The sequence below is a fragment of the Nannobrachium achirus genome (genome assembly GCF_963921795.1).
Source record: "Nannobrachium achirus genome assembly, chromosome: 24".
NCBI classification, from domain to species: domain Eukaryota; kingdom Metazoa; phylum Chordata; class Actinopteri; order Myctophiformes; family Myctophidae; genus Nannobrachium; species Nannobrachium achirus.
Window position 1 is genome coordinate 23266419 of NC_137831.1, and position 24357 is coordinate 23290775.

At 42.0% G+C, this 24357-nt stretch overlaps 1 protein-coding gene across 1 annotated transcript in view; it reads left to right on the plus strand.

The window, feature by feature from the left end:
• Nucleotides 1-24357, plus strand: part of LOC308280147 (tensin-1-like) — a gene marked incomplete at both ends in the record, with an annotated part of 185650 nt that overhangs the window by 109106 nt on the left and 52187 nt on the right. Inside the window, 13 exon segments of the mRNA XM_080720408.1 lie at nt 1793-1848; nt 2617-2788; nt 3722-3772; nt 4952-5074; nt 5399-5463; nt 10843-10926; nt 16591-16742; nt 17255-17265; nt 17268-17389; nt 17502-17577; nt 18947-19076; nt 19487-19552; nt 20380-20487. Coding sequence (XP_080576534.1) covers nt 1793-1848; nt 2617-2788; nt 3722-3772; nt 4952-5074; nt 5399-5463; nt 10843-10926; nt 16591-16742; nt 17255-17265; nt 17268-17389; nt 17502-17577; nt 18947-19076; nt 19487-19552; nt 20380-20487 — 1216 coding nt within the window.

Genomic DNA, 24357 nt, shown 5'->3' on the forward strand with positions numbered 1-24357 from the left:
ACAACAACCACGCGACACCCTCCTCCTCCTCCACGCGCCCCCTCCCCGAAAACCCCATGTGACAACCCCCCACCCCGTCCCCAGAACCTCGTGTGACAACCCCCTACCCGCCCCCCCGGAACCCCCTATGTGAAACAGCCTGTTTCGGTTTGCAGACACTCGGCATCTGGTTCCTGTCAAATCACGGTGAATTTATGGTTCCCGTTTTGTCGGCTCCGGAGGATTTTCTAGCCTCATCTCAGCGAGGCTACAGCAACACGGAGGGGCTCAGGGGAGCGTTGGTCTTAACCTCGCCGCCCCGTGTTTGTTCATTCTTGGACCTCTTCTCAACTCTCCCAGTTGTCGCCCACAGTCGACCCCATCGCCCATGGCTCTCCACTTGACCAGCGCCAAGTGCTGCCGCTTAATGATGCTGTGGGAAAAAGAAACCGGAGAATGCAAAAGGGGGGGGGGGTGTTGGGGGGGTGCTATCATGAAGATAATCTTGAGGCATGATTGCCTGGCTGTCATTCTTGGACGGTGTCCTCTTTTTGTAACGGCTTACTGACCGTCCAGATTGTGGCGATATATACACACAGTGAAATCCCCCGTGTTAAGTTAAACTCTGAGAGAGTACAAAAAGTCCATTTGGTTAACATTTCGTTGTTGTCGGGTGGAAACCTTGTATGTCCAAAACCGTTTGTTTTGTATTTATTAATTTAAAAATGATTTAAACTAGTGAAAATAGCCGATCTACAAGCACACGAGGCGTTGTGTGCTTGTATTTTTTTTATTTTTTTGTGTGCTTGTATTTTCACTACTTCTGTGCAACATTCTTTTATGATGAAGTAGGGCTTTCATTTACGAAAGAACATACTATTTTTGAAACTTGGGAGATACGAGGTTTCTGCCCGACAGTGACAATTTGTTCCTTCTCGACACTGAGGGTTTTACTGCGCAACGCTAGGCAAACAGAAACGGAGCAGAGTAGAATAGATCACACCTTTTTTGTCAAAACAAATAACAATGAAAACATTTGCGCCTGTGTGAGGCAGTGATTGTGCAACAGCGCTACTCTATGTTTTGGTAACGTTTATAACACCGCAGACCTGATGCAGCAAACGCAGCCAAACCCCGGACGCTTCCCCAGTAAAATAGCTAGATAGGAGACAAGCTAATTGGTGCAGTTGTCGGTTTCATGACGGCATCTGTTAATTATTTTGTCTTGGAACACACTGATCTTTTCTCTTGTGTTCCCCTGACTCTGTCACTGTGTCTCTCTTTTCGCTTGACTTCTTTACAGTGCTGTATATTGCTGTGTTTCTCTCTCTCTCTGTCTCTGTCTCTCTCTCTGTCTCTCCATCCCTTAAAGACATTCTCAAGAAAACATTTGGTTTGTTTCCATAATCGGTTTTCTTACAGATATAAGGTTTCTTCAAACAGCTCTTCTGTCTTACTCCCCCCCCCCCCCTCTCTCCTTTACTCTCTTCTCTCTCTCTCTCCCTCTCTCTCTCTCTCTCTCTCTCTCTCTCTCTCTGCTTGTCTCTGTCTGTCTCTCTCCTACCCAAAAACACTTAAAGTTTTAGCTTCATGATCCGTTTTCTTATACCCAATGTCAGATTGTAATTTAATAATGTGTGGAGGCCTTCTCATCATTACCAGATGGAGATTGCTTATGTGCGTGTGTGTGTGTGTGCGTGTGTGTGTGTGTGTGTGTGTGTGTGTGTGTGTGTGTGTGTGTGTGTGTGTGTGTGTGTGTGCGTGTGCGTGTGCGTGCGTGTGTGTCGCGTGCACGTGTGTGCGTGTGTTGCAGGGATCCACGAGGTCGAGACTCGAGAGTGTTGTAGAGACGAGACCAAAGCTGTCGCAGTAAGATTCCGTACAATTACGTACTGTAATGCACACAATTACGTTATCTAACAAACAGTGTCCAGACTGTCCACCCCTTTGAAGTGTCCAATTACAGTTGTCCGAATGCGGGGTCCAAATACAATGTCCAAACTACTTATGAATGCTATCTATATGCCATCGCTATTCGTGACAGGCAGTCAGGCAGTAGAATATTACAAATCTTGTACTATGCTCCCCTATCACACAAACAATGCAAACTCCTTACCTATTTTGGTTTCCTGTCCTTAAGTTGAGGAAAAAAGTATTGGAGAAGGCTATGGAGTATTTGACTAGTGAGGAAGAGTATCTGTGTAGTGGGGAAGGGTACTAATAGCAGAGAAGAAGAGGATTGAGTGTGTGAACAGTGAAGAAAAGCTTTGCATATTTGAGTAAAGAAAAAGAGTATTCTGACTTATTGATTCATTATTCACAAAGGCATGGACTCCCTCCACTTAGGTGATTAGCAAGTCCATGCACTTCTGCAAACTGAAACCCACATCAGTTCAAAATGACGAATATCTGCTTATAATATCCAAATCACATTCCCAAACATAGCATTGCTACACAGTAAAATGTATAGTTTTAACACTGAGGGTGTACAGTACAAATGCACTCTCAGAGTTATAAGGACACTGAGTCTTTTACAGGGTAGTAGTCACCCTGCAGACAAAATTCAGTACATAGAGGATGCGGAGACAGTGATGAATATGGCAGAGCTTTAGAGGTTGTGGCGTGTGCTGTCCCCAGGGGTCAGATCGTGGTCCCGGCCATGGAGGAGAGCTATGAGGTGGACCTGGTGTACATCACAGAGAGGATCATCTCCGTCTCCTTCCCCGCCGCCACGGACGAGCGCAGCTACGCCGCCAACCTCAAGGAGGTGGCCTCCATGCTGCGCTCCAAACACGGCGAACATTACCTGGTGAGAGAAATGCTCTGCAGAACCTGCAGAAATTAGGAATAAAGTACCAAGTACCAGACGTTTTTTCAAATGTATAGAAATCTTTTGAATATGGCAGATCTACAAGCGACGCATTGTGAGCTTGTAGATCGTCTATTTTCAAATGGCTGAAATGTATATAGGGCTGAAGTGGTTAATATGTTTTGTAATAATAATCAAAACTACAAAGTAACTACTTTAGTAAGTGTTCAAATGTAGTGGAGTAAAATTACAATATTTGGATCCAAGATATAGTATTGTGGAGTAGAAGTACAAGTATTGGAAATTGTACTTAAGCATAGTACTTAAGTAAATCTACTTAGTTACTTTCCACCACTGTATACACATACAGTATTTATACAAACTGTACGTACAGTATATAGACGGGTTTCTTGTTTACAAACATTGAGACTAAATGCACAGCTGACTGTATCATGTAATCAATTCCGTCCAATCCCCAAACCTGTTGTTTTGGGGAGCGCTGGTTCATTGGCTAATTTTGGTACCGAACCCTGCGCACGCATCTAGTTTTATCAGTGTAACGTGGACCAGAAACCCGTCTATACAGTACACATATCTATGGGTTCGAGCACACTGTATAACCTGCCTGTGAGGGTGCAATGGTTAATCAAACAAATCGATTTAATTGATTATCTAAAAAAGAAACTCGATAATCTAATAAAATGAACGATTAATATTAATCTATCCCTATTTTGGGAATAGGCTTTAAACATTTTTAAAAACTTAGAGAAAATAGCTCATCTGAATCATTCTGAGCTTGTACATCTGCTATTTTCAAAAGAAAAATGTATCTAACTGAATCAAAGTATAAAAGTGTTCTAGGAGGTGACAGCTCAGAAGTGCTTTGTTGTTGAAACACGTCTAATGGTATTTTGATGTGTTCTCTGTTTACAGATGCTCAACCTGAGCGAGCGAAGGAGTGACATCTTCAAGCTAAACCACAAGGTAGCCAAACCCCTGATACTTGAACTTCATTATTTCTGGTTTGGATATTTGAAATATTTGGGGAAATGTGTACACGTGAATGCAGTATGTAGTGCCTAGCAGGCCTGGAATTTCATCATTTTAGGGGCAAGGCCACTTGGCCTTTGGTGTTGTCCATTTTTTGAGGGCACAAAGGCCAAATGCCAGGGCAGGAAGGCCATCAAATGAAACAAGATTTTAGTCCATTGAAAGAATTTGTTGAATTTAAGGGTTAGGGATGAGTGAAATAGATAAATGATGGTATTTACAATCTGATCCACGCTCAGCACTGCACCAATCAAAGTCACTGGATTGGTTTAAAGATGGGGACTCAGGGGAGTTAAGATTTCAGAATCTCAACAAAAGACACTGGTGTCTACATGACAAGAAAGAGAAACCCGTGTCTACTGTCTGCTTATTGACAAGAAAGAAACGGAGGAGAAAGTGCTACAGTCAGCTGGGGCATTAAGGCCACTGTGGCCTCAGGTCATGCCATTGGTTTGAGGGGCACAAGGCCAAACTGAGCGGCAACGGCGGCCATGGCCTTCATTACATGGCCTTCCTGCCTTGGTGCCTAGTGTATGTAGGCACTACAGTACATGCTTTCTTTACCTCCTCTGCAATTCAGCCATGAAGGCTGCCTCCCAGTCTTCACGAGGGTTAAAAGAAAGTGCGATCTCCTTTCACACTGTTTCCCAAATCGCACACTAGGACTTGGTCATACAAACATTTTTGTTGTGAGTTTGTGATTTTAGTTTTGCGTTAAAGGACAACTTTGGTGTTTTACAACAAGGGTTCATATTTTAGATTGTAATTATAGAAAAGACAAGATGATGTTTTCATTTACTGCTTTCTATTGTTTTAGCAATTTTAGTATTTTGATTTCAGTGGGTGGGGGCATGCGTACAAGTGGCTAAATATGTCTTTTTAGACACAATAAGCCAGCAATTATACCATCCCCCATAAGTCACATCTGCCCATGAAAGATTGTGGTGCATCTTGGGAATGGGTTTATTGTGTCTAAAAATACATACCGTAATTAGCCACTTGCATGCGTGCCCCCAACCTGGGGGCACGCATGCAAGTCAAAATCGTTAAAATCACTAAAATGATAGAAAGAAGTAAATGAAAACATTCCTTTAATCCATGAATCCCTGTCAGGTTCTGGAGTTTGGCTGGCCGGACCATCATGCACCAGCGCTGGATAAGATCTGCAGCATGTGTAAGGCCGTGGACACCTGGCTCAACTCTGACCCTCGCCATGTGGTGGTGCTCAACAACAAGGTATATGAGCACTGTTCACTACGGTGGTCCTCAACCTTTTCAGGCCACAACCCCCAAAATAATCATATTTTAACTGGGGACATTAGATTTAAGACATTACATTTGGAAGTAATATAAATGGGAACGTACCTTTTATTCTAATGTGTTTTAACTCCTTTTCCTGGAGAGGACGCTTACGTATTCAAGCTGGGTTGCAGGGACATTTTTATGATAATAACATTAATAATGAATTTCGTTTGCTTAACAAGCTTTTACAAAGTGCAATGAATAATTCCCTCACTCTCCGTTCTCTCTCCCGCCTCTCTCTCTCTCTTTCTCGCGCAGGGCAATCGGGGTCGTACAGGGGTGGTGGTGGCTGCTTACATGCACTACAGCAACATCTCCGCAAGGTACAAGACTTTTCACATAAATGGTGCATTTATAAAACACCAGCTATTCACACACGCATTCACGTTTCATGTTATCATTGTATTCGTTGTCTTTTTAAATATACTCTAAGACAACCAGAACTGAGGGGGCAAGAGAAAGACATTTGATCAAGATTAGATGCCCAGAGATTCTGTTTTTGATTAGAATTGACGCGTCCATGAATCATCCTGTTTTCAACATCAAAGATGCCTCCATTCATACCACTCGGTCCTAGACTTGAACAAAACAAATTATTTCAGAGTGTTTGTATTGCAGCTTTCCATTATCAACAGAGGTACAGAGAGTTGTTTTACATGCTTCACATAGTGCTGCCAAATCTTATTGAAAAAATAATATGTTTTTCTCTCTCTGAGCATTATGTGATTATTTTCCCAAGCAAAGGAATGCCTTTCTCTATCTGAAAACCTAAACAAAGGGGGCTTAGGCTATGAATATTCAATTTCGTTCAGGGATATATCTGAATATTTACACTGTTATGAATGTTAACTCGCGTGCTGTGACCTCCTGTGCCTCGGGTGTGTTACGCCGTGGACCCTTTCACTCTGATGTGCTTGTGAAGGGATTCGCTGAAACAACGGAGCTCAGGGTTTTCCAGCGAACGGTTGATGCTGAAGAAATAGACGGCTAATCGGTTCAGATCTCTCCGCCAGGGAACCGAGACTGTCCGAGGTAGCATGAGGACATGCTGTCCGATCGATAACAGCTAAGCCTAATTTATGCTTCATGCTTCATTATTTTAAAATATCAACAATACTAGTAAGACACCTGAGGGTGGAATGCGACCTCAGGGTGACATGCGACCTCGCCCTAATATATATTAAATTCTAAGAACGTTTCGAGTACCAGTTTGATACAAGAGCGAATAAGCGCTACACTTCTGGAATCCTGTGCGTCGACTTAAAGTCGGATCCAGGCCTAATAACTTTATCTAGCCGCCTCGTTGTCACCTCCTTGTTACATTTTCTTTTCTGAGACACATACCTCATCCACCCTTTCTTCTCTCTCCTTTTGGTATCTTTATCCTCCTCCTCCTTTTTTTTCTTTTTTATTCTTCTCTTTTTTTGTCTTTCTTAGTCTTGTGTATCCTTCTCTTTCGGCTACTGTCTATGACGGTAGTCCCATATGACATGATGGACTGGACTATCTCCATATATAGTGTTATCCACATTTCGTGTAGCCGCCCCGTACAGGAAGTGATGTCACAACTCGCTGACATCACACTGACATCACTCCCGTACAGAAGGAAGGTTACGGAAGGAAGGAAGGTCACTCAAGCGACACGGTTTTTCAGAGTATATGCGACCTTCGGTCGCAACAAATCTTCAGGGCGCTCGGCTGGGGCAGTGGTAAAGTAGGTGCCCACCACCGCTGTACATCCGGCTTCGTCGAGCGTATATTCACCTTATTCCTTGCCCCGCCCTGGCTTCCTGTTCATATCCTGAAAGAGGTTGAAAAACATAATTTGGTTTCCTGTGTCCTTGCATTAAAATGTCAGTAGATGGCGTTCTGGGCTCTGGGCTCTGAATAAACATGTGTTGCCATGTCTGCTTATAATAAGCAATGTGTGTCTTAAAAAAAATTTGTGTTGTTAAAATGTTTCAAAAATATTCAAAATATTTTAGTTTCTTTTCCTCAATATTTTTTAAATTGCAAATATACAGCTATTGTGAGCTTGCTGATCTGCTATTTTCAAATGTAAAGTAGTAAAACTGAGCCTAGTTGCTTCTATTGGGCTTATTTTTCATAGACCTGGTCGCTTTGTTTCTTTGGCAAAATCTGGCAACAGAAAATTCCCTGTCACTTCCTTACTTGGGAGGAAGTGAAAAGATGTTTTTGAAGCAGCACACAGAGTAAAAGGCAATGGCAGCCTCCATAGAGAGGGCCAGGAATAAGGTGGATAAGCCAAGTGGGGAGGGTGATATATGTCACTACACATACTCCTACACCTGTCAGCATGGAGTGTTGGGGGCGGTAGGAGTAAGATGAAGGCTCTGCGTCCTCCCGGTGGGGGCTCCTCACTGGCAGGTACAGTCAGTAGGACACAACAGCAGTGACAACACATATTGTGTGTGTGTGTGTGTGTGCGTGTGCGTGTGCGTGTGCGTGTGCGTGTGTGTGTGTGTGTGTGTGTGTGGAGGACTTAATTGGCATAACGACAACATTTGGGAGGAAAAAAAAACACTAAAATATACAAATCTTCTCTTATGGTGTCTCTACAAAGCCTTTTCAAATGGGCGTCTGCGGCCAAATACATTAAACATTTTCAATTTAGGGGTCCTTGACATGAAAACAGAACCACTGCTTCAATGGAACCAGATGTTAATAGGTGGGGGTGGACCACTATGAAAACATACAAGCCTTCAGTAATTGATGTGAAGTGAAAGCCAGCAAGCATAAACTAAACAGGCCTAAAGCTCAGGGTTCTCCAAGGCTGCAGTTTCACAATACAAAACACTAATTCCATTGGTGGAAGAGGTACTTAGATCTTGTATTCAAGTAAAAGTGTTGACACAGTGTAGAAATACTCTGTATTATATGTATAATTACTTTATTGCTTTAAGATTATTTTAATTGCGACCGTCAGGGAGCAGTTTACTATGAAAACCTCCACCGTCCGTCCGTCCGTCCGTCCGTCACACCTTTGTGACCATCAACAAACGTCACACCTTTGTTGATGTTTAAATCGAAGAGTCTTGGTCAAATACTTCTGTTGGTTTCTGCACTGATCATTTATACAATTCAGCTGTGTTTGCTCGTGTCATCATGATGAGGTCATAAATCAGCCATGCCCAAATATAGATTTTACGGGTTTACATGCTTACTCAGTTATTCGTTATGTGAAAGTCCTATGACGTCTATGATATCTGACATCATCATACATACATTCCCTTTTATGCCCATAAATGGAGATCCCCTCTGTAGAACCAGCCACTGACATCACTGTAATGTCAGGGGAACCAAATCCCTTTTATGCCCATATGGAGATCCCTGTGATGCCAGGGGAACCAAATCCCTTTTATGCCCATATATGGAGATATGGAGATCCCCGTGTTGCCAGGGTAACCAAATCCATTTTATGCCCATATATGGAGATCCCTGTGATGCCAGGGGAACCAAATCCCTTTTACGCCCATATATGGAGATCCCTTATGTCATCAATATTAAGCCCATATCTGTGAATATCTTTGGGTACCAGATGTCTCCATATATGGTTAAATGGTCCGATATACATCACTGGCCAGAAGACCAAGAAATGGTGCAACCTCGCCCTTTGCTTTTCTCCCTATAGGCATCTTACTGGTAGGTAGTTTAATGAGGAATGCAGTATGGTGGTAGGTAGGTAGTTATGGCCTTTGATGTAAGATTTTCACTTTCTAGGATAACTATATTTGCTATTCCCAGATGATGCCCTTTTAGGGTACCCCTCATGCCCATATATGGAGATCCCCAGGCTTTACTAATTAACATAAGTTTTATGCCCATATATGGAGATCAGTGTCCCAATGTCATCAGATATATGGGCATAAATGGACACAGGCAAACTAGATGGGCTGTATGGATATCCAGATGTGTGATGTAAGTGTTTTATTCCAAATGTGGCACCCCACAGACATATTTCCAGAAACAAAATCCCTTTCATGCCCATATATGGAGATTTCTGATGTCATCAATCCCAGGCCCTGTAAAAAACATGGTTGCTATGGTATGAGCAACTTATGTCTCCATATATGGAGATTCAACTTCAATGAGTAACCATGGCAAACTGTCAACTGCCCGTATGTCTTGATAATTGGTAAAACAAACTTTTGGCCTATTTGTGGAGATAAGCGACCAACGGTCGCTTATCTCCCGATTAGGGAGTCTTACTGGTATAAATGTATTGGAGTCACAAGCACATTGTTTGCCTCCAAAATGTAGTGGAGTAGACGTACTATATACAGTTGCAAAAAATAGAAATAGTAAAGTATACTAAAAGTAACTCAAAATCTTAAGTACGGTACTTGAGTAAATGTAGTTACAGTAGAGTCCCGGATAAACGTTTTTAGAGCGCTAGGTTGTAAGACAAATGAATCCCCAGTTGTTCTCAACACCAGCCCTTGCCAGGACTGACTCCTGCTATCTCAAACAGGTTGCTCATTATTGTGTTCACCTTCGGTGTTCGGACGTCCCAGTTTGTCCAGGAATGTCCTGGTTTCGAGCTGCGTGTCCCGAGTCCCGACAAACATCTGTAAAATGTCTTGGTTTTCAACAAACTATTATGAATGCACTGTAATAATATATGCATACTTGTTTGAAGAGCATACTGTAGATGTTTATCATGTTCTGTACTACTCATTGTTAACTAACCACCATCCATGGGGTTGAAAGGTCCAGTCACTAGGTGTGCTAAGTGACAAAATAATTGTCCCCCATCCTGTCCACATACACTATGGGTATGCATGGTTTGGGGTGTTTCAAAATATTGTTTCAATTGGTTGTCCTAAAACCCGGAAGTGAATTTGCAATGCATTCCTTTGCCAGATACGTATGTAATGTAGCCTAATGTAGATATGTATGCCTTGCTCCCCATAGGATTTTTTGATTTATGCAAAAGGGAGTTAACATAACATTTTCACACGTTGCTCTGCAACATAAATTATAAATTAACATTTGAACTCTGAGGTCTGAAGCTATAGTTGTCTGCTTTTCTTCTAACATACAGTAACATTGTGTGAGGTTTGAAAACCGGCATCAAAAGGATTCCTATTGTGTTGCGTCAAAACACCTGAATGACGTAACCATGCAACAATGAAACAGAGTTTATTTTCTTCATTTTACCCAAAACTAAAAGCCAAAATTCCTTTGGCATAAGATGAGTGAGAGTATGACGGAACACTGAACACTGCTCTCCTGGTGCTCTTCAGGCACGTGCACACCAGACATCAAAGGGGGCTTGAGCCCCTGCCCTTTTATCCATTCGTAAAAAGTGCCCTTTCCAGACCATAAATGCAGTTTTTTACTAGGGTGAAAGAAATGCTAATGCCTCCTTTCCATACCGTACCTGAAGGCAGCATTCAAGAGAATTGCCTTGTCCAAACTCTCCTGAACTTGAAATCAGCATCTTATGTTGAAGGAATTGCCCTCTCTGTGTAGATCTCCTGTATTTACTTAATTATGCTTAGTTCAGTGTGGTATTACGCACCGAACATAGTCGACCTCCCAGCTCACAAGGCGTCGTGCTGCGACATGTTGTGAGCTTGGAGGTCTGCTATTTTCGATATTTCCACCAAAAGGCCCTTTTAGAGATGTCAGCCCCTGCCTCTCTAACATTCTCTGCACGTCCCTGTTGCTCTTTTCAGCGCTGACCAGGCATTGGACAGGTTTGCCATGAAGCGTTTCTACGAGGACAAAGCACTTCCTGTGGGCCAGCCATCCCAGAAAAGGTCAGTTGTTATCTCACTTCCTGTTGTACTGAGTGACGTCTCCCGTGTCCCTTATGGGGACATTTTACAGTCTAGACGTTTTGCTGACGCTTTTAATCCAGAGACTTTTACTGCAATTATTATTGTTTTTTGTTGCAATTTCAGATTTGGGGGATTTTTTGGGGGGATAGCCTCATGTCATTGGTGAGCAGAAATTGCGTCATTTCATAATAACTGTTATTTAAACAATCAAGGGCCAGGCCCTCATTTTAAATGTAGCCGAGATCATTCTCATGCGGGAGGCTAGGCTCCCTCCATTTTCCCTCTACACCAAAATTGGCAGATCTGCAAGCTCACAACACGTTGTGTTGCTGCTACCCATTGTGAGCATGTAGATCGGATTTTTGAATATTTTGAATGTTGAACAGGGACGTTAAGGTTCATGCGGTTAAAAAGTAGTTTGGTTCAGGTCAAATAGCTCTCTCTTTCAATCATTATTACGTCGTTTTATTAAGTCGTTTCAAACTGTTCAACACTTGTTTTGCAACAAAACGTTTTCATTCAACATTTCCTGCGGTGCTCTCCAACTATTACTTCGTCAGACTCACACATCATGAAAATAGTAGTAAAAACAATGGTAATGACTTAGCTGGCATGCAGCCCATCCACATTGGTTCTGAAAATGCTCTAACTATCCTTTCCTTCTCCACTTACTCTTTCCAGTCCGGTTTATTTTTGGAATGTCTCACAGAGGAAATTCTTTAGATTTTTTTTCTTTTTCGTTGTTTTTGTTTTGTTCGGTTTTATCTCCAATTGAAGCTTAATTGAGATAATTGTGGAACATTTTTCTTGGAACAGAGAGCGAGACATGTATCTTCTTCTTCAGAGGGATTCCTAGGGTGTCTCCCGGGCACAAGAGAGGATTTGATGGTGCAGTTTGTTGTTTCCCAAACAATGGGTCAGGACCCATTTATGGGTCGCAGACCCATTTTTATGGGGCGCAAGTAAATATAAATTGTAGAATATTAAATAGATGTATATTCAAATAGATCTAGGAGATTGCAATGGAGAGGACAGACTTTAGAACATGCCAGTCCACCTGCAAAAGAACAAATTAAACCATTGGAAAGCGATTCAGTCAGTGTTAAAATGAAGAAGCAACCTCTCACTTTGAAAGTAGCTCTCTCTGTCTGTCCCAAGAGGGCGACAAAGACCCACAGACACCTGGGAATTAAACTGCCCAACTATCCTCTGAAACTCTGAAGCAAAACCTCTGTGTCACACAGGGGTGTCACACCAAATTCTGAGGCCCTGGGTACTTTAACTATTGAGAAATTGCAGATATAAAAGCTCACAAGCTTGTAGATCTGCTATTTTTGAAAAAACGTGAAAATGTGTACAGGTCTTTGAATATTTCAAATCCTTCTAAGGTTTTTTGAAAAACCTGTGTTTCTATGTCAGAGGTGCTCAAATATTTTCATGTGAAAGACCCCCAAAATGATATGTTCAAAGATTTAAAAATAGCAGATCTACAATACAGTAGCAGATCTAAAAGCTCACAGCGCGGCACTCTGTGCTGCGTTGTGAGCTTGTATAACTGCTATTTTTTAATAGCTAAAGGTATAAAATTATTAAGACCCCTCCACCTTGGGCCCTAGTAACTCAGTCCCACTCACAACCCCCCCCCCCCCCCCCCCCTTGTGACGCCCCTGTCTGTCACACAGCTGGAGTGGAGAGCAATTGTTGTTCTACAGTAGTAAGAGCAAATCGCTCGAAAATAGCATACTGTATTATAAACAGAAAAAAGTGTCTTGTGACTATTTTCTAGGTTGAAGCACTTTTTTCACAGATTTTCTGCAAACTGACAAGAGTTTTGACCGTTGTGAGTGTGTCCTGGATTCCTTCCTTGTTGCCCTTAGGGTAGAATCTATGGTTCCCAAACCTTTTATAAACTTTTGCAAAAAGATACATTTTGGTGTCTTGCCAGCACCCAAATGTACAACAATACTTGAATTAACCACTTAAGCATGCACTATTTAATAGTGAACAGGCACTATTTTAATTTAGAGCTTGTAGATCTGTGTTGCAATCTGCAGTTTTCAAAAAAGTGTTTTTTTCTGAAAATGTTTAATGTTTTATTAATGTATTTTAGATTATCTTTTTTAAATAATATAGACAAAACCTTTTTTGTAGGAAATACAAAAAAGGGACATCATCTCGAGACCCATATAGAAGCTAATTGCGACCCCAAAAGAACGTGTCCCGACCCATTGTTTGGGAACCGCTGGTCTAGATTCTTCATAAGACACTTTAGACTCAGTAACCTCCCAACGCACAACGTTTTGCAGCCCAGCCATTCTCTGGCAGTTCTATAGGATTGCCCTCTGCCCCGCTGCTATTTCCTGCTTCAGATATATTTATCTCTACCCTGGAGTCTGAGAGTATTATGGTCTGGCATGTGTGACATTAACGTGGGCCAACGAGAGAGGACGAGATCTGGGCTGCCATAGCAACACACCAAGCTAAGACTGTCCTGCAGAAACCTCTTATCTACATATGCATACAGTACCACACTGGGGGTCCTTAAAATGTAAAAGTTTGAGATTCACTGTATTATACTTTATTCATTGAACACTTTATCTTATCCTATCATTATTTTATATTATTTGATATTTTTGTGAGCATAATTGTGGTACCGATTGACACATTTTTTTTGTGTGTGTGTGTAAAGCTAAAGTAGCAAAAGTAGCAGATCTACAAGCGTAAAACGCATCGCTTCACGCCATGTTTTGAGCTTGTGGATCTGCTACTTTTGATGCTTTTATGTGACGCTGTAGTAGTATGGTCAAGTAATGCATTAATTTAAGAGAAATACAAACCTGCATGTTACATTACCTCTCTCCATTGGAGAGGACATCGCTTTAAGAGTAGAATAAAGATATTTCATTGAGAAACACTTCCGCACTGATATGATTGAATTGAATGGGGGAGATTTAGCTGTGTCATCAGCTTGATCACTGCAAGAGGCTAGTGTGTGTGTGTGTACGTGTGTGCAATTGTCGCAAGCTAATCTCACTAACCGCTGGGCCAGTCAGCAGCACCAAACGTTTATGCACAGTTGCACACTGTCGCTGCCAGTGGGTCACAGTACCTCAACTAATATTTTTTCACATAATGTTTATACTTTTTGAAGTATTTCACTTTTAATTTCATAATGCAAGTCAACAGGGCTCTGATCAGACTCAAACCTTGCCCAAATTTGAAATAATACGTCATAGTTATGTCATCGACGACAGGCTGGTCACACGCAGTCCGAGATCCACATTGGAGCCATTCTGATCTTTTTTCTTTACCAGGCGTGCACAAGTACACATTTGAATACTTTTATTTGGATCTACAACAACAATTAACATGCCAGATCCCAAAAAAAATTAAGAGGGTTTCAAATGAAGACACTGTATGCAGTATGTTTAACACACAGCATAATATGGAATGCAATGATTACACTCTATATAAAGAAAATGTTAATCCACTCAAGGATAGACAAAGCATCGCCTCTTCCAGATAGAGAGGCTGCCGATTGCTGCAGAGACTGAGCAATACTTGGCCAGTCTTTTTGCAGCAATTTTCTGCAGTCCTCCAAGTTGCAGTCCACGGAGCACACGTCTGTGGACATGCCCCAGACTTCCAAACACAAGCACAATGAAATTGGCAGTTATAACCAAGTGACTTGATGCGCTATACCAAGGGCTGATATTTCATAGGTTTGGATATGAAGCAAGTGTCCATATACAAATCAAAAGAACAACCTATTTCAAAGATGACAACTGATTTACTTGTCACACACACACGCGCACGCACGTACGTACGTGCACGTACGTGTGCGCACACACACACACACACACACACACGCACACGCACACTAGGGCATTCACGAATAGTGATTTTTAGTATTCAAATTATTCGACCTCAAAGTATTCGAATAGTCGAATATTCGACAGGACTGGTCAAACTGTCAAATATTAAGTAAGCAAGAGGCGAACATTGTGAAAATAGCGTTGCGAGGCGTTGTGAGCATGTAGATCTGCTATTTTCACAATATTTATCTGAGGAACCAAGTTAAATTAAATGTAATACCTGCAAATTGCTTGTCAGGGTGGGGGTCCCCAGTTCAAATATGTTTATTTCTGGGGGTCACGGCCTAAAAAGCTTTGAGAACCCCTGGTATAGAGCATTAACAAACTCATCCACCAAGGGCATTGACAACTCATTCTTATGACCTTTTATCTAGCCAAGCTTTATAAACTATATATTTTTTAAAGAGAAAACAATAAAAAAAAAAAGAAAAAAAAAAAAAAGCGAATATTCAACTTCGGTGAACAACGTCGAATAGTGACTTTGATATTCGAATATTCGACTATTCGAATATTTGGTGAATGCCCTAACGCACACACACACTACCCTTTCTTTGCAGCCTCTTCTTCAACCCAGCTGTGTTCCCATGGCTGCGTGGCTGCATGGGTCTAATTGAATTCCAGTTCAGGACAAACCATCTGTCCACTGACAGGAGGGCCAGGGGGGCCGAGGGGGGGCGGTGGGATACACAGGCCGACCCCGTAGTCAAGGTCAACACTTAGTACCATCATCATGATCATCATTAACAACCAGGGCGCACTAACTCAACAGGCCCCCCGACCGGTCCTCGTACTGTTACTGTTACTGTACCGTACAGGCTCTCCCTGACATGTCCCATCCTGCAGCAGTTCAGCATACTTACTGAACGCTGCTGTGCATTCAAAGTAGGCTGTTAGTGTTATTGAATTAAAATGTCCACCTTCTCAGGTTAGAAATCGACTGTAGCTACTGTACTGTGCAAAGAAGTAACTTATTCCATGTTGACTCTTAAAGGAGTAGTTCACCCCCAAAATGTTTTTTTTATGTTTTTTTTATTTATTTCCTATTGATTACTCACGCCATGGAGACTTGAGTTCAATAATATTTTCAGTCTTTTGTCGCGACAATGGATTAAAGTAAATGTACCCCCATTGATTCCGGATGGAGACCCAAATGTATTTGGGTCCCCATCCGGAATCAATGGGGGTACATTTATTGTAATCCCATTATTGTCTTAGGAATGCGACAAAAGACTAAAAATATTATTTAACTCAAGTCTCCATGGTGTGAGTAAGCAATAGGAAAGAAAAGTAATTTTGGGGGTGAACTACTCCTTTAAAGGGACTGTCCAGTTTCTTAGTTTTGTGTTTTGTAAATCGTCACTAATACAAGGCAGAAAGCTTTGTATCTGAATTCAAAATCTTTTACATTGTTTTCAAGAAATAATGCCCTATTTCTGTTATGTTCAAGCTCATAACGTGTTGCGATTCAACGCATTGTGAGATCTGTTATTTTTGTGTCATGTCATTTCCCAAACATCATTTTGATGGTGAAATTGTTTAATTGTTTGAGTGATAAACTATACCCTGCAGTATGTGTAGTAAACCTAGGACTGCTGTGCTCCTGTGTGTGTGTGTGTGTGTGTGTGTGTGTGTGTGTGTGTGTGTGTGTGTGTGTGTGTGTGTGTGTGTGTGTGTGTGTGTGTGTGTGTGTGTGTGTGTGTGTGTGTGTGTGTGTGTGTGTGTGTGTGTGTGTGTGTGTGTGTGTGTGTGTGTGTGTGTGTGTGCGCAGATACGTGCGCTACTTCAACGGCCTGCTGTCCGGACAGATAAAGATCAACAACAAGCCTCTCTTCCTGCACCACGTCATCATGCACGGCATCCCCAACTTTGAGTCCAAAGGAGGTGAGGAGGATCCCACAGTCACACAATCACAACAAGCATGTTTCCCTTTTGGAGTTGAATGAATGTGAATGAACACTCAGGATTTTACAGTTTAGTTCAGGGGTCTTCAAAGTTTTCAGGCCAAGGACCCCTTAGCTGAGAGAGAGATGAAGCAGGGACCCCCACAACCTGTACATAGATTCCATATAGTTACATAGTTTGACAGCACAATCTTCTGTGTATTTGGGATTCATGTCAATTTGTGTTTTCAGATATTTAATCACTTGATCCGTCAATACTTGACCTAAACTTGACCTTTCACTTGGTACTTAGTCTGCTCTTTTTCCACACTACACCAACGCTCTTTGCCGAAAATAGCTGATCTACAAGCTTGTAGATTAGCTATTTTTAGCTAAAGTTCTCAGAATATGGACTTTAGTTAGGGTTCAAGTGGTTAATATAAAAAAGGAGAAAAAAAGGTTTCTATCACAAAACGATTTGGAGGACCCCCTGTAGTAACTCTGAGGACCCCCCAGGGGTCCCGGACCCCCTGTTGAAGACCCCTGGTTTAGGTATGTCGTCGTTGTTGATAAATGTCCTGCTTTCTTTGAATTTTATTTCTTTGTCTGTGTTTTTCTTTTTGCAGGCTGCCGTCCGTTCCTTAAGATCTACCAGGCAATGCAGCCGGTCTACACGTCAGGAATATAGTACGGACGTTTGTTTCTAATTCATTGTGGCATACACACTTGTAGGCTCTTTTGACATGTACATACAGTATGTTCTATACCCCATTGTTAACTGTTAACGTGTGTCCTCCAGCAATGTGCAAGGAGACAGCCATACCAGTATTTGCATCACCATCGAACCAGGTCTGCTGCTCAAGGGGGACATCTTGGTGAGTCCAGTGTTGATTTCGTCGACTAAAACTATGACGAAAAATGTTTGTCGACTGCGTTTTTTTCACTGACGAAAACTAAATAAAAACTAAGCTGTGATGACTAAAACTGAGACTAAATATATTGACAATTTGACAATAAAAACAAGACTAAAACATTAGGGAGGGACTAGTGGAGAAGAGAGTCAGTTTATGTTTGGTTGTTCTCTGGTGTTGCATGCTGAAAATAGCCGATCTACAAGCTCACAACGCGTCGCAGCGCGACGCGTTGTGAGCTTGTAGATCGGCTATTTTCAGCACACAACCAAGCGTAAAATCAGTCATTATGATGCCATCAAGGCCTGCCAAAATACATTTCAGTTGACTAAATTGACTGTAGGTTTAGTCGCCATAAAATCTTATGATATGTAGTCGACTAAAATTAGACTAAAACTAAAACTTTTCAGGTGACTAAATTATGACTAAAACTAAATGACATTTTATTCAAAAGACTATGACTAAAACTAAATCAAAATTTGCTGTCAAAAACAACACTGGGTGAGTCCACCCTTTGGCGTGTATGTACTGTACCGTGTGTTATTCCCAAGCCAGCCGTCCTCAAAACAATATATAGTTGTGATTTGCTGTGACGCGAGGCGGGTTCGCTGAGGGAGTGCTCGCTTTGGTTCATGCCATATCCTATTCCCTCCGCCGCGGCTTGCCAACTGGGAGGGTGCGCGCTTTCGATGTGCAAGGCCGCTGGCCTCTCGACACAGGCTCTCCCTTGTCTAGTGGCTGGCTCGGGCCCGCCTCGTGAGCCTCAACGCCTCGCTTGACGGCTTGCCTGGCTTGTTGTCGAGCGATTTCAAAAGTCATGCATTCGTTGTATGCTAGATGACGTTGAGTGAAGCGTTGAACGTGGAGTTTAACTTTCATCCTCAGAGGTTTGAGAGACTGTCAAGATTGTTTACAGTTTTACGGATTTTTTTAATGTACTTATCATTGATTGATTCGTTGATTGATTGTTTATTTGTTTGATTGACTGATTGATTGACTGAACAAACTATCATTTGATCATTATTTTTTAATTAATTGCTAAAACTTCAACTATTTTCTGAATAAAAATAGCCGATCTTCAAGCTCAAAAGCTTGTGAGCTTGTAGATGTGCTATTTTCAAACATTTTGTACTTTTACTTTTGGTACTTTAAGCACATTTTTATACCAATGTATACCAATAAAGTGAAGTGGGCCTTTAAGTAAGGAACACGAGCACTGTTTCCACCACTGCCAATCACTTGATTGAGCACTTGACTTTCGTTCACGTTGTTCATTCTCTCTCTCTCTCTCTCTCTCTCTCTCTCTCTCTCTCTCTCTCTCTCTCGCCCCCAGTTGAAGTGTTACCACAAGAGGTTCAGGAGCCCCAACAGAGATGTGGTGTTCCGTGTGCAGTTCCACACGTGTGCCATCCATGACCTGGGAGTGGTGTTCGGAAAGAGCGAGCTGGATGAGACTTTCAAAGGTACAGTCGCTCACTATAGTACTACACACAGCTGTTGTGAATGACATTTCCTCTTCTGACACATGGGGTTTCCTGTGACGTGCGTGCCTGCATGAAGCGTTAGTTGTAACTAACCTTGAGGGAACACTGGTCATATTTTATACATGCTATGTGCAAGTGTGCAACAAACAAGCTTTCATGCCCTACATGTGGCTGAATGGTGCCCCCTACTGGCGAAGGATTACAAGCCAATTGTCTGCACTGACATTTTCTCAGACAAACATCAGAGAAAACGTCATTGTCAGTATGCAGAATGTTCACGTTTCCACTATACATTTATAGATGTATGTATGTATAGATATAGAGACAGAGAGGGATAGGCTATACTTTACACTTACAGATCATTGTATTTGTGTGTTATCTTTGTACAGATGACAGATTTCCAGAGTACGGCAAAGTGGAGTTCGTCTTCTCCTTTGGACCAGAGAAGATCAAAGGTAAAGGTAATATAAATGTGTCAATTTCAGGGCCGCCACATTAAGCCCTTTTCGTCCACCTCCCACCACCAAACCTATCCTCCCCCCCCACCCTACCCCCGGTGCTGTGTCATTGCTTCCTCTGACGTCTCATTGTTCCGACGTCCCATTAGTCCCAATGCTGTTGAATGCTAACCTGGTGAATGCTAACCCTAACCCTAACCCTAAACCTATTAACCCTAACCCTAAACCTAACCCTAACCCTAACCAACTAATAGGACTAATATTGGAACCCCCCCCCCCCACCCCCCCCAAAAAAAGAAGGACAAAATTGTTAAATATTTTTAGTGCCTTTATTTTTGTAATTATCCAAAGACCGTGTGCCATTAAAAACCCTGGAAAGAGGCCCAGAAGCCACGATCCTGTCCATGTTGTGGAAATTCACTAAATCTGGATGTAGACCAGAATGTTTACTTTCACACAGAGAAGAAAATCTTTCACCGTGGCAGAACATCGCGGCCCAGTGTCGCCGTAAAAAAAAAGAAAAAAAATTGAAGCGTTTTTGGATAAAGGCGTTTCTTTGCAGTGCAATGAATAGGAGAATATGGAGATTATACGCTTCATGATGACGTCATCATCCAATGGATCACAGTTCAGTGTGAGTCGCTTTCACCCGTGAGTCCCAATGAGTGTGCGCTAATGTTATATAACTAAAGTAGTTCGGGATCAGCACACTGCGGCTGGTTCCGAAATCCCGAACTACAGTTCGGGAATGGCACTTTAAGGTGTTCATTTCCAATGCGAGCCATGTGAATTCACACACGATACACACTACTCATGTTCCTCAGGTCTGGGGCACCTGGAGAACGGGCCGAGCGTGTCAGTGGACTACAATACCCAAGACCCTCTCATCCGCTGGGACTCCTATGAGAACTTCAACCAGCCCACTGCAGAAGGTAAGACACACGCACACCCACACACACACACACACGCACGCACGCACGCACACACACACACACACACACACACACACACACACACACACACACACACACACACACACACACACACACACACACACACACACACTTACACCAAGTGTGTGTGTGACCTAACCTATCCATCACACCGATGGATAGGTTGTCTCCACTCATTCTCAGCTGCTAATAGAGACCTTCCCTCACACCTCTCACGCTGTCACGTGTAGGCCAGTGCTGTGGTCTCTCTGTCATTTTCTGACCCGATATCCCATATTGTGACACATTCCTCGCACCCATGTACGCTCAGGGGCGTCACTCACAAGGGGGGAAAAAGTGGGACTGAGATACTAGGGCCCAAGGTGGAGGGGCCCTTAATTATTTTATACTTTTAGTTATTGAAAAATAGCAGATATACAAGCTCACAGCGCGGCTGTGAGCTTGTAGATCTGCTATTTTTGAAAAGTCGTGAAAACGCGTGCAAATCTTTGAATATAGCCTATATATTGTGAACATTTGTAACTCAAATGTTGCTTCTGAGGGGGGGGGGCCTGGAAGTAAATATTTTGAGATGGGAGTCTGTGGCCAAATACATATCATTTTGGGGGTCCTAGACAGCACCACTGACATAGAAACATAGGTTTTAAAAAAAAAAGGATTTAAAATATTCAAAGACTTACACAAACTTTCAAAAATAGCAGATCTACAAGCTCGCAGTGCTGCTGTGAGCTTTTATATCTGCTATTTTTCATTTGTTAAAGTACCCAGGGCCCAGAATGTGGTACAACACCCCTGCCCATGCTCAGGGTATAAGACCTGACACGTCGAACCGTAGACCAACCTGGTGCTGTCAGGGTACTACTGTAGGGCCATCTTGAGTGATGGACCAAAAGACAAAAACAGACACACCCCGAGAAAAACGTAATCTGAAATAACACTGCATCCAAGGTTCGATTCACTGGTGTGGAGGAGAGAGGGGTACAATGATGGAGGTTTGGATTGATGAAAATGACGTGCGGTGCCATCATCGATCGACGTTGGAAGAAATTTAGGGCATTGTTGAATTTCAATTTCTCGTGTTAGCTGAGAAAAAAAGGTCCTTTACAGAGGGGTAGCAAACCCTGATGAAACCAGGGTTGGATATAGTGGTGGAGGGAGGGGGAGAGGGGGTCCATGCCTCTGATTTTCATATCCCCTTCTGGTCATTCATTTTTATGGCCGGTGGTGATATGTTTTATCTCTTTGCTTCTTGTCAGACTGAATTAAATAGTATAATATATAATAATAATTTTCTTTTCTTAAAAGTTGTATTTATTATATATATTTTTTTCTTTTGCTTTCAGCTTGTAGACCCGCTATTTTCTCTATTTGTCATACGGTAACGTTTCTACAGCTTAAGTAATAAAGACGACCCCCTATTTTATATCTTCTTCTTTTTTTATCGAACTTGTATCGACGTGATCCAGTTGTTAGAACAGATGGAGTTTTGTGTTACTAAGAGTCACAGTGCAGATCAGAAGATGGATGCAAAAAAAGCAATGCTGACAATACTAATAATGCTGTGTATAAATGATACTGGGTATTGAGACAACTGGAGGCCAAGTGAGCTATGAGGGTCCCTTTGATTTAATATGGACCCATAACTAGAAAAATATTGTTCCTTCGAAACAATTGTGGGCTCGCTTCAAGCCAGAAAACAATGGCTATAAAAGTACAAAATGTCAAGATCGCAGGCAGTGCTCTCTTTGACGTTACTGACGTCAAAGATTGGTCCATTTTGTTCCAAAAATGTGTTGTGCAAAAGTTGACCCGCTGGTGGCGCTATAACAGGCCAATGTAAGAAGGGTGGTATCTGCTCCTTGACCTATTGGGAATGTGCTTGCAAGATTTCACGCACATTGCAGGCTGTGTTCATGATTTGAGGTGTTTTTGGCTTTGGCCACTTTATCGCTGCTTGCAGCTATATTCATTATTATTATTTTTTTTGTGTGTGTGTGCACTTCATAGGCATATTAGATAAAGGTCCTTAGATTGTGTGTAGAATGTTTCATGCAAATTGCAAAAATAAATCCTAACGGGTTTAAGCGTTTCACAAACTGCTCAAAATGATATAGCGCCCCCCTTTGGCCAATTGGGGTAAGATTGGTTTTAGTGATATTTGGACTAACACTCTACATCTTTGCCAAATGCCATGAACATGTTACTTTGCATGTATGATTTAGAGGCAGAAGAATAATTTGCATAAAACTGCAATATTCATTGAATTTATTTTAAAAAGCATGTTTCAATTTTAAAGAAATCCGATCTGACAGATCTTTAGATATCGGTCCAAAGTTCACGTAAAAAAAGTTTTGTGCACGTGGAGTGAAAATTCCAGAATAAAAGCGGGTTTACGCGTTTTACAAACTGCTCAATATGGCGGAAAATCGGGGGGCGGAGCTTACTTAACAACGACACAGATGTCTTCCGCTCGAGTCAAAGCACGCGTGTAACAAGTTGCATGTCTTCAAACGAAACGAGTCATGACTTATGCCCGTTTGAAGTTTGAATTTTCAAACGCTTCGTATAGCGCCCCCCTTTGGCCGATTGGAATAAAATTGGTTTCAGTGATACTTTGACTAACCCTCCACATCTTTGCCAAATGCCATGAACGTGTAACTTTGCATGTATGATTTAGAGGCCGAAGAATAATTTGCATAAAACCGCAACATTGATTGAATTATTAATAAAATATATTTCACTTTAAAAGAAATCCGCCGAGACTAGTTTGACCGTATTGGTCCAAAGTTCATGTGAAAAAAGTTTCATGCGCGTATCGCAAAGATCCCAGGAGGAGATAGATTTTTACTGTTTTTCATATAATTCCGAATTGTGGGAGACCTAAAGGTCAGAGGTCAAAAGTTAGAGGGTAAAAGTTGTTCGGCATGAGGAGACGCATAAGTGTATACAGGTTTCATGGCTGTATGTATAACACAGCATGAGCTATACCTGTTCAAAGATCGCACTTTCGAAGGCTTCCTGCAGCGCCACCATTTGGCCGATTGCTGTAAAAAGTAATAGCACGCGTCGCCACAGTAAGCTGAACACATTGATGTTTTTATTTTCATTTTCTCACTAAGTATGTAGGAGTAGAAAGGAACCGAAAATCCCGTCTACTTACTAGATAAATAAATAAATAAATAATGACAATATCTAAAGTGTGCTCGCCAGGTACTGGCGAGCCCACAATTACATATTTCACATTATTATTTGGGTCGTCCTTTACACTAGTGCAGGGGTCTTCAACAGGGGGTCCGGGACCCCTAGGGGGTCCTCAGAGTTACTTCAGGGGGGCCACCAAATCTTTGTGTGATAGGATCATTATTTTCAGTGAACAACTTGAACCCTCGCATCCCTATTCTGAGGAGAACTCAGCGAGGCGTTGAGAGCTTGTAGATCAGCTATTTTTGGCAAATAGAGGTTTGAGGTTTGAGAGTGAAAAGGTCAAATTTATCTGCGATTTGTATAATGTCTGAAAAAACACATTAACACAAATCCAACGTAGACTGATGACAGTGCTTTCATGAAATCGATGAAAATCTGCAACACAATTTTATACAGTATGTACTGGGGGTCCCTGCTCCCTGAAAATGTTGAAATGTTCAAGCACTAGTGAAACGAACACAGAGGATTTAATGGTGGAAGGCAGAAACACAACACAAACAATGCCAGGGTTCAAAGTATGCATTAACATTTTGCAGCACAAGCTTTTAAGTTTTGCACTACTTGTTTTTCGCCCCCCCCCCCCCCCCCCACTCCCAATTCCTCTCAGCTGCTAGCCAGACAGCAACACACACACACGCACGCACA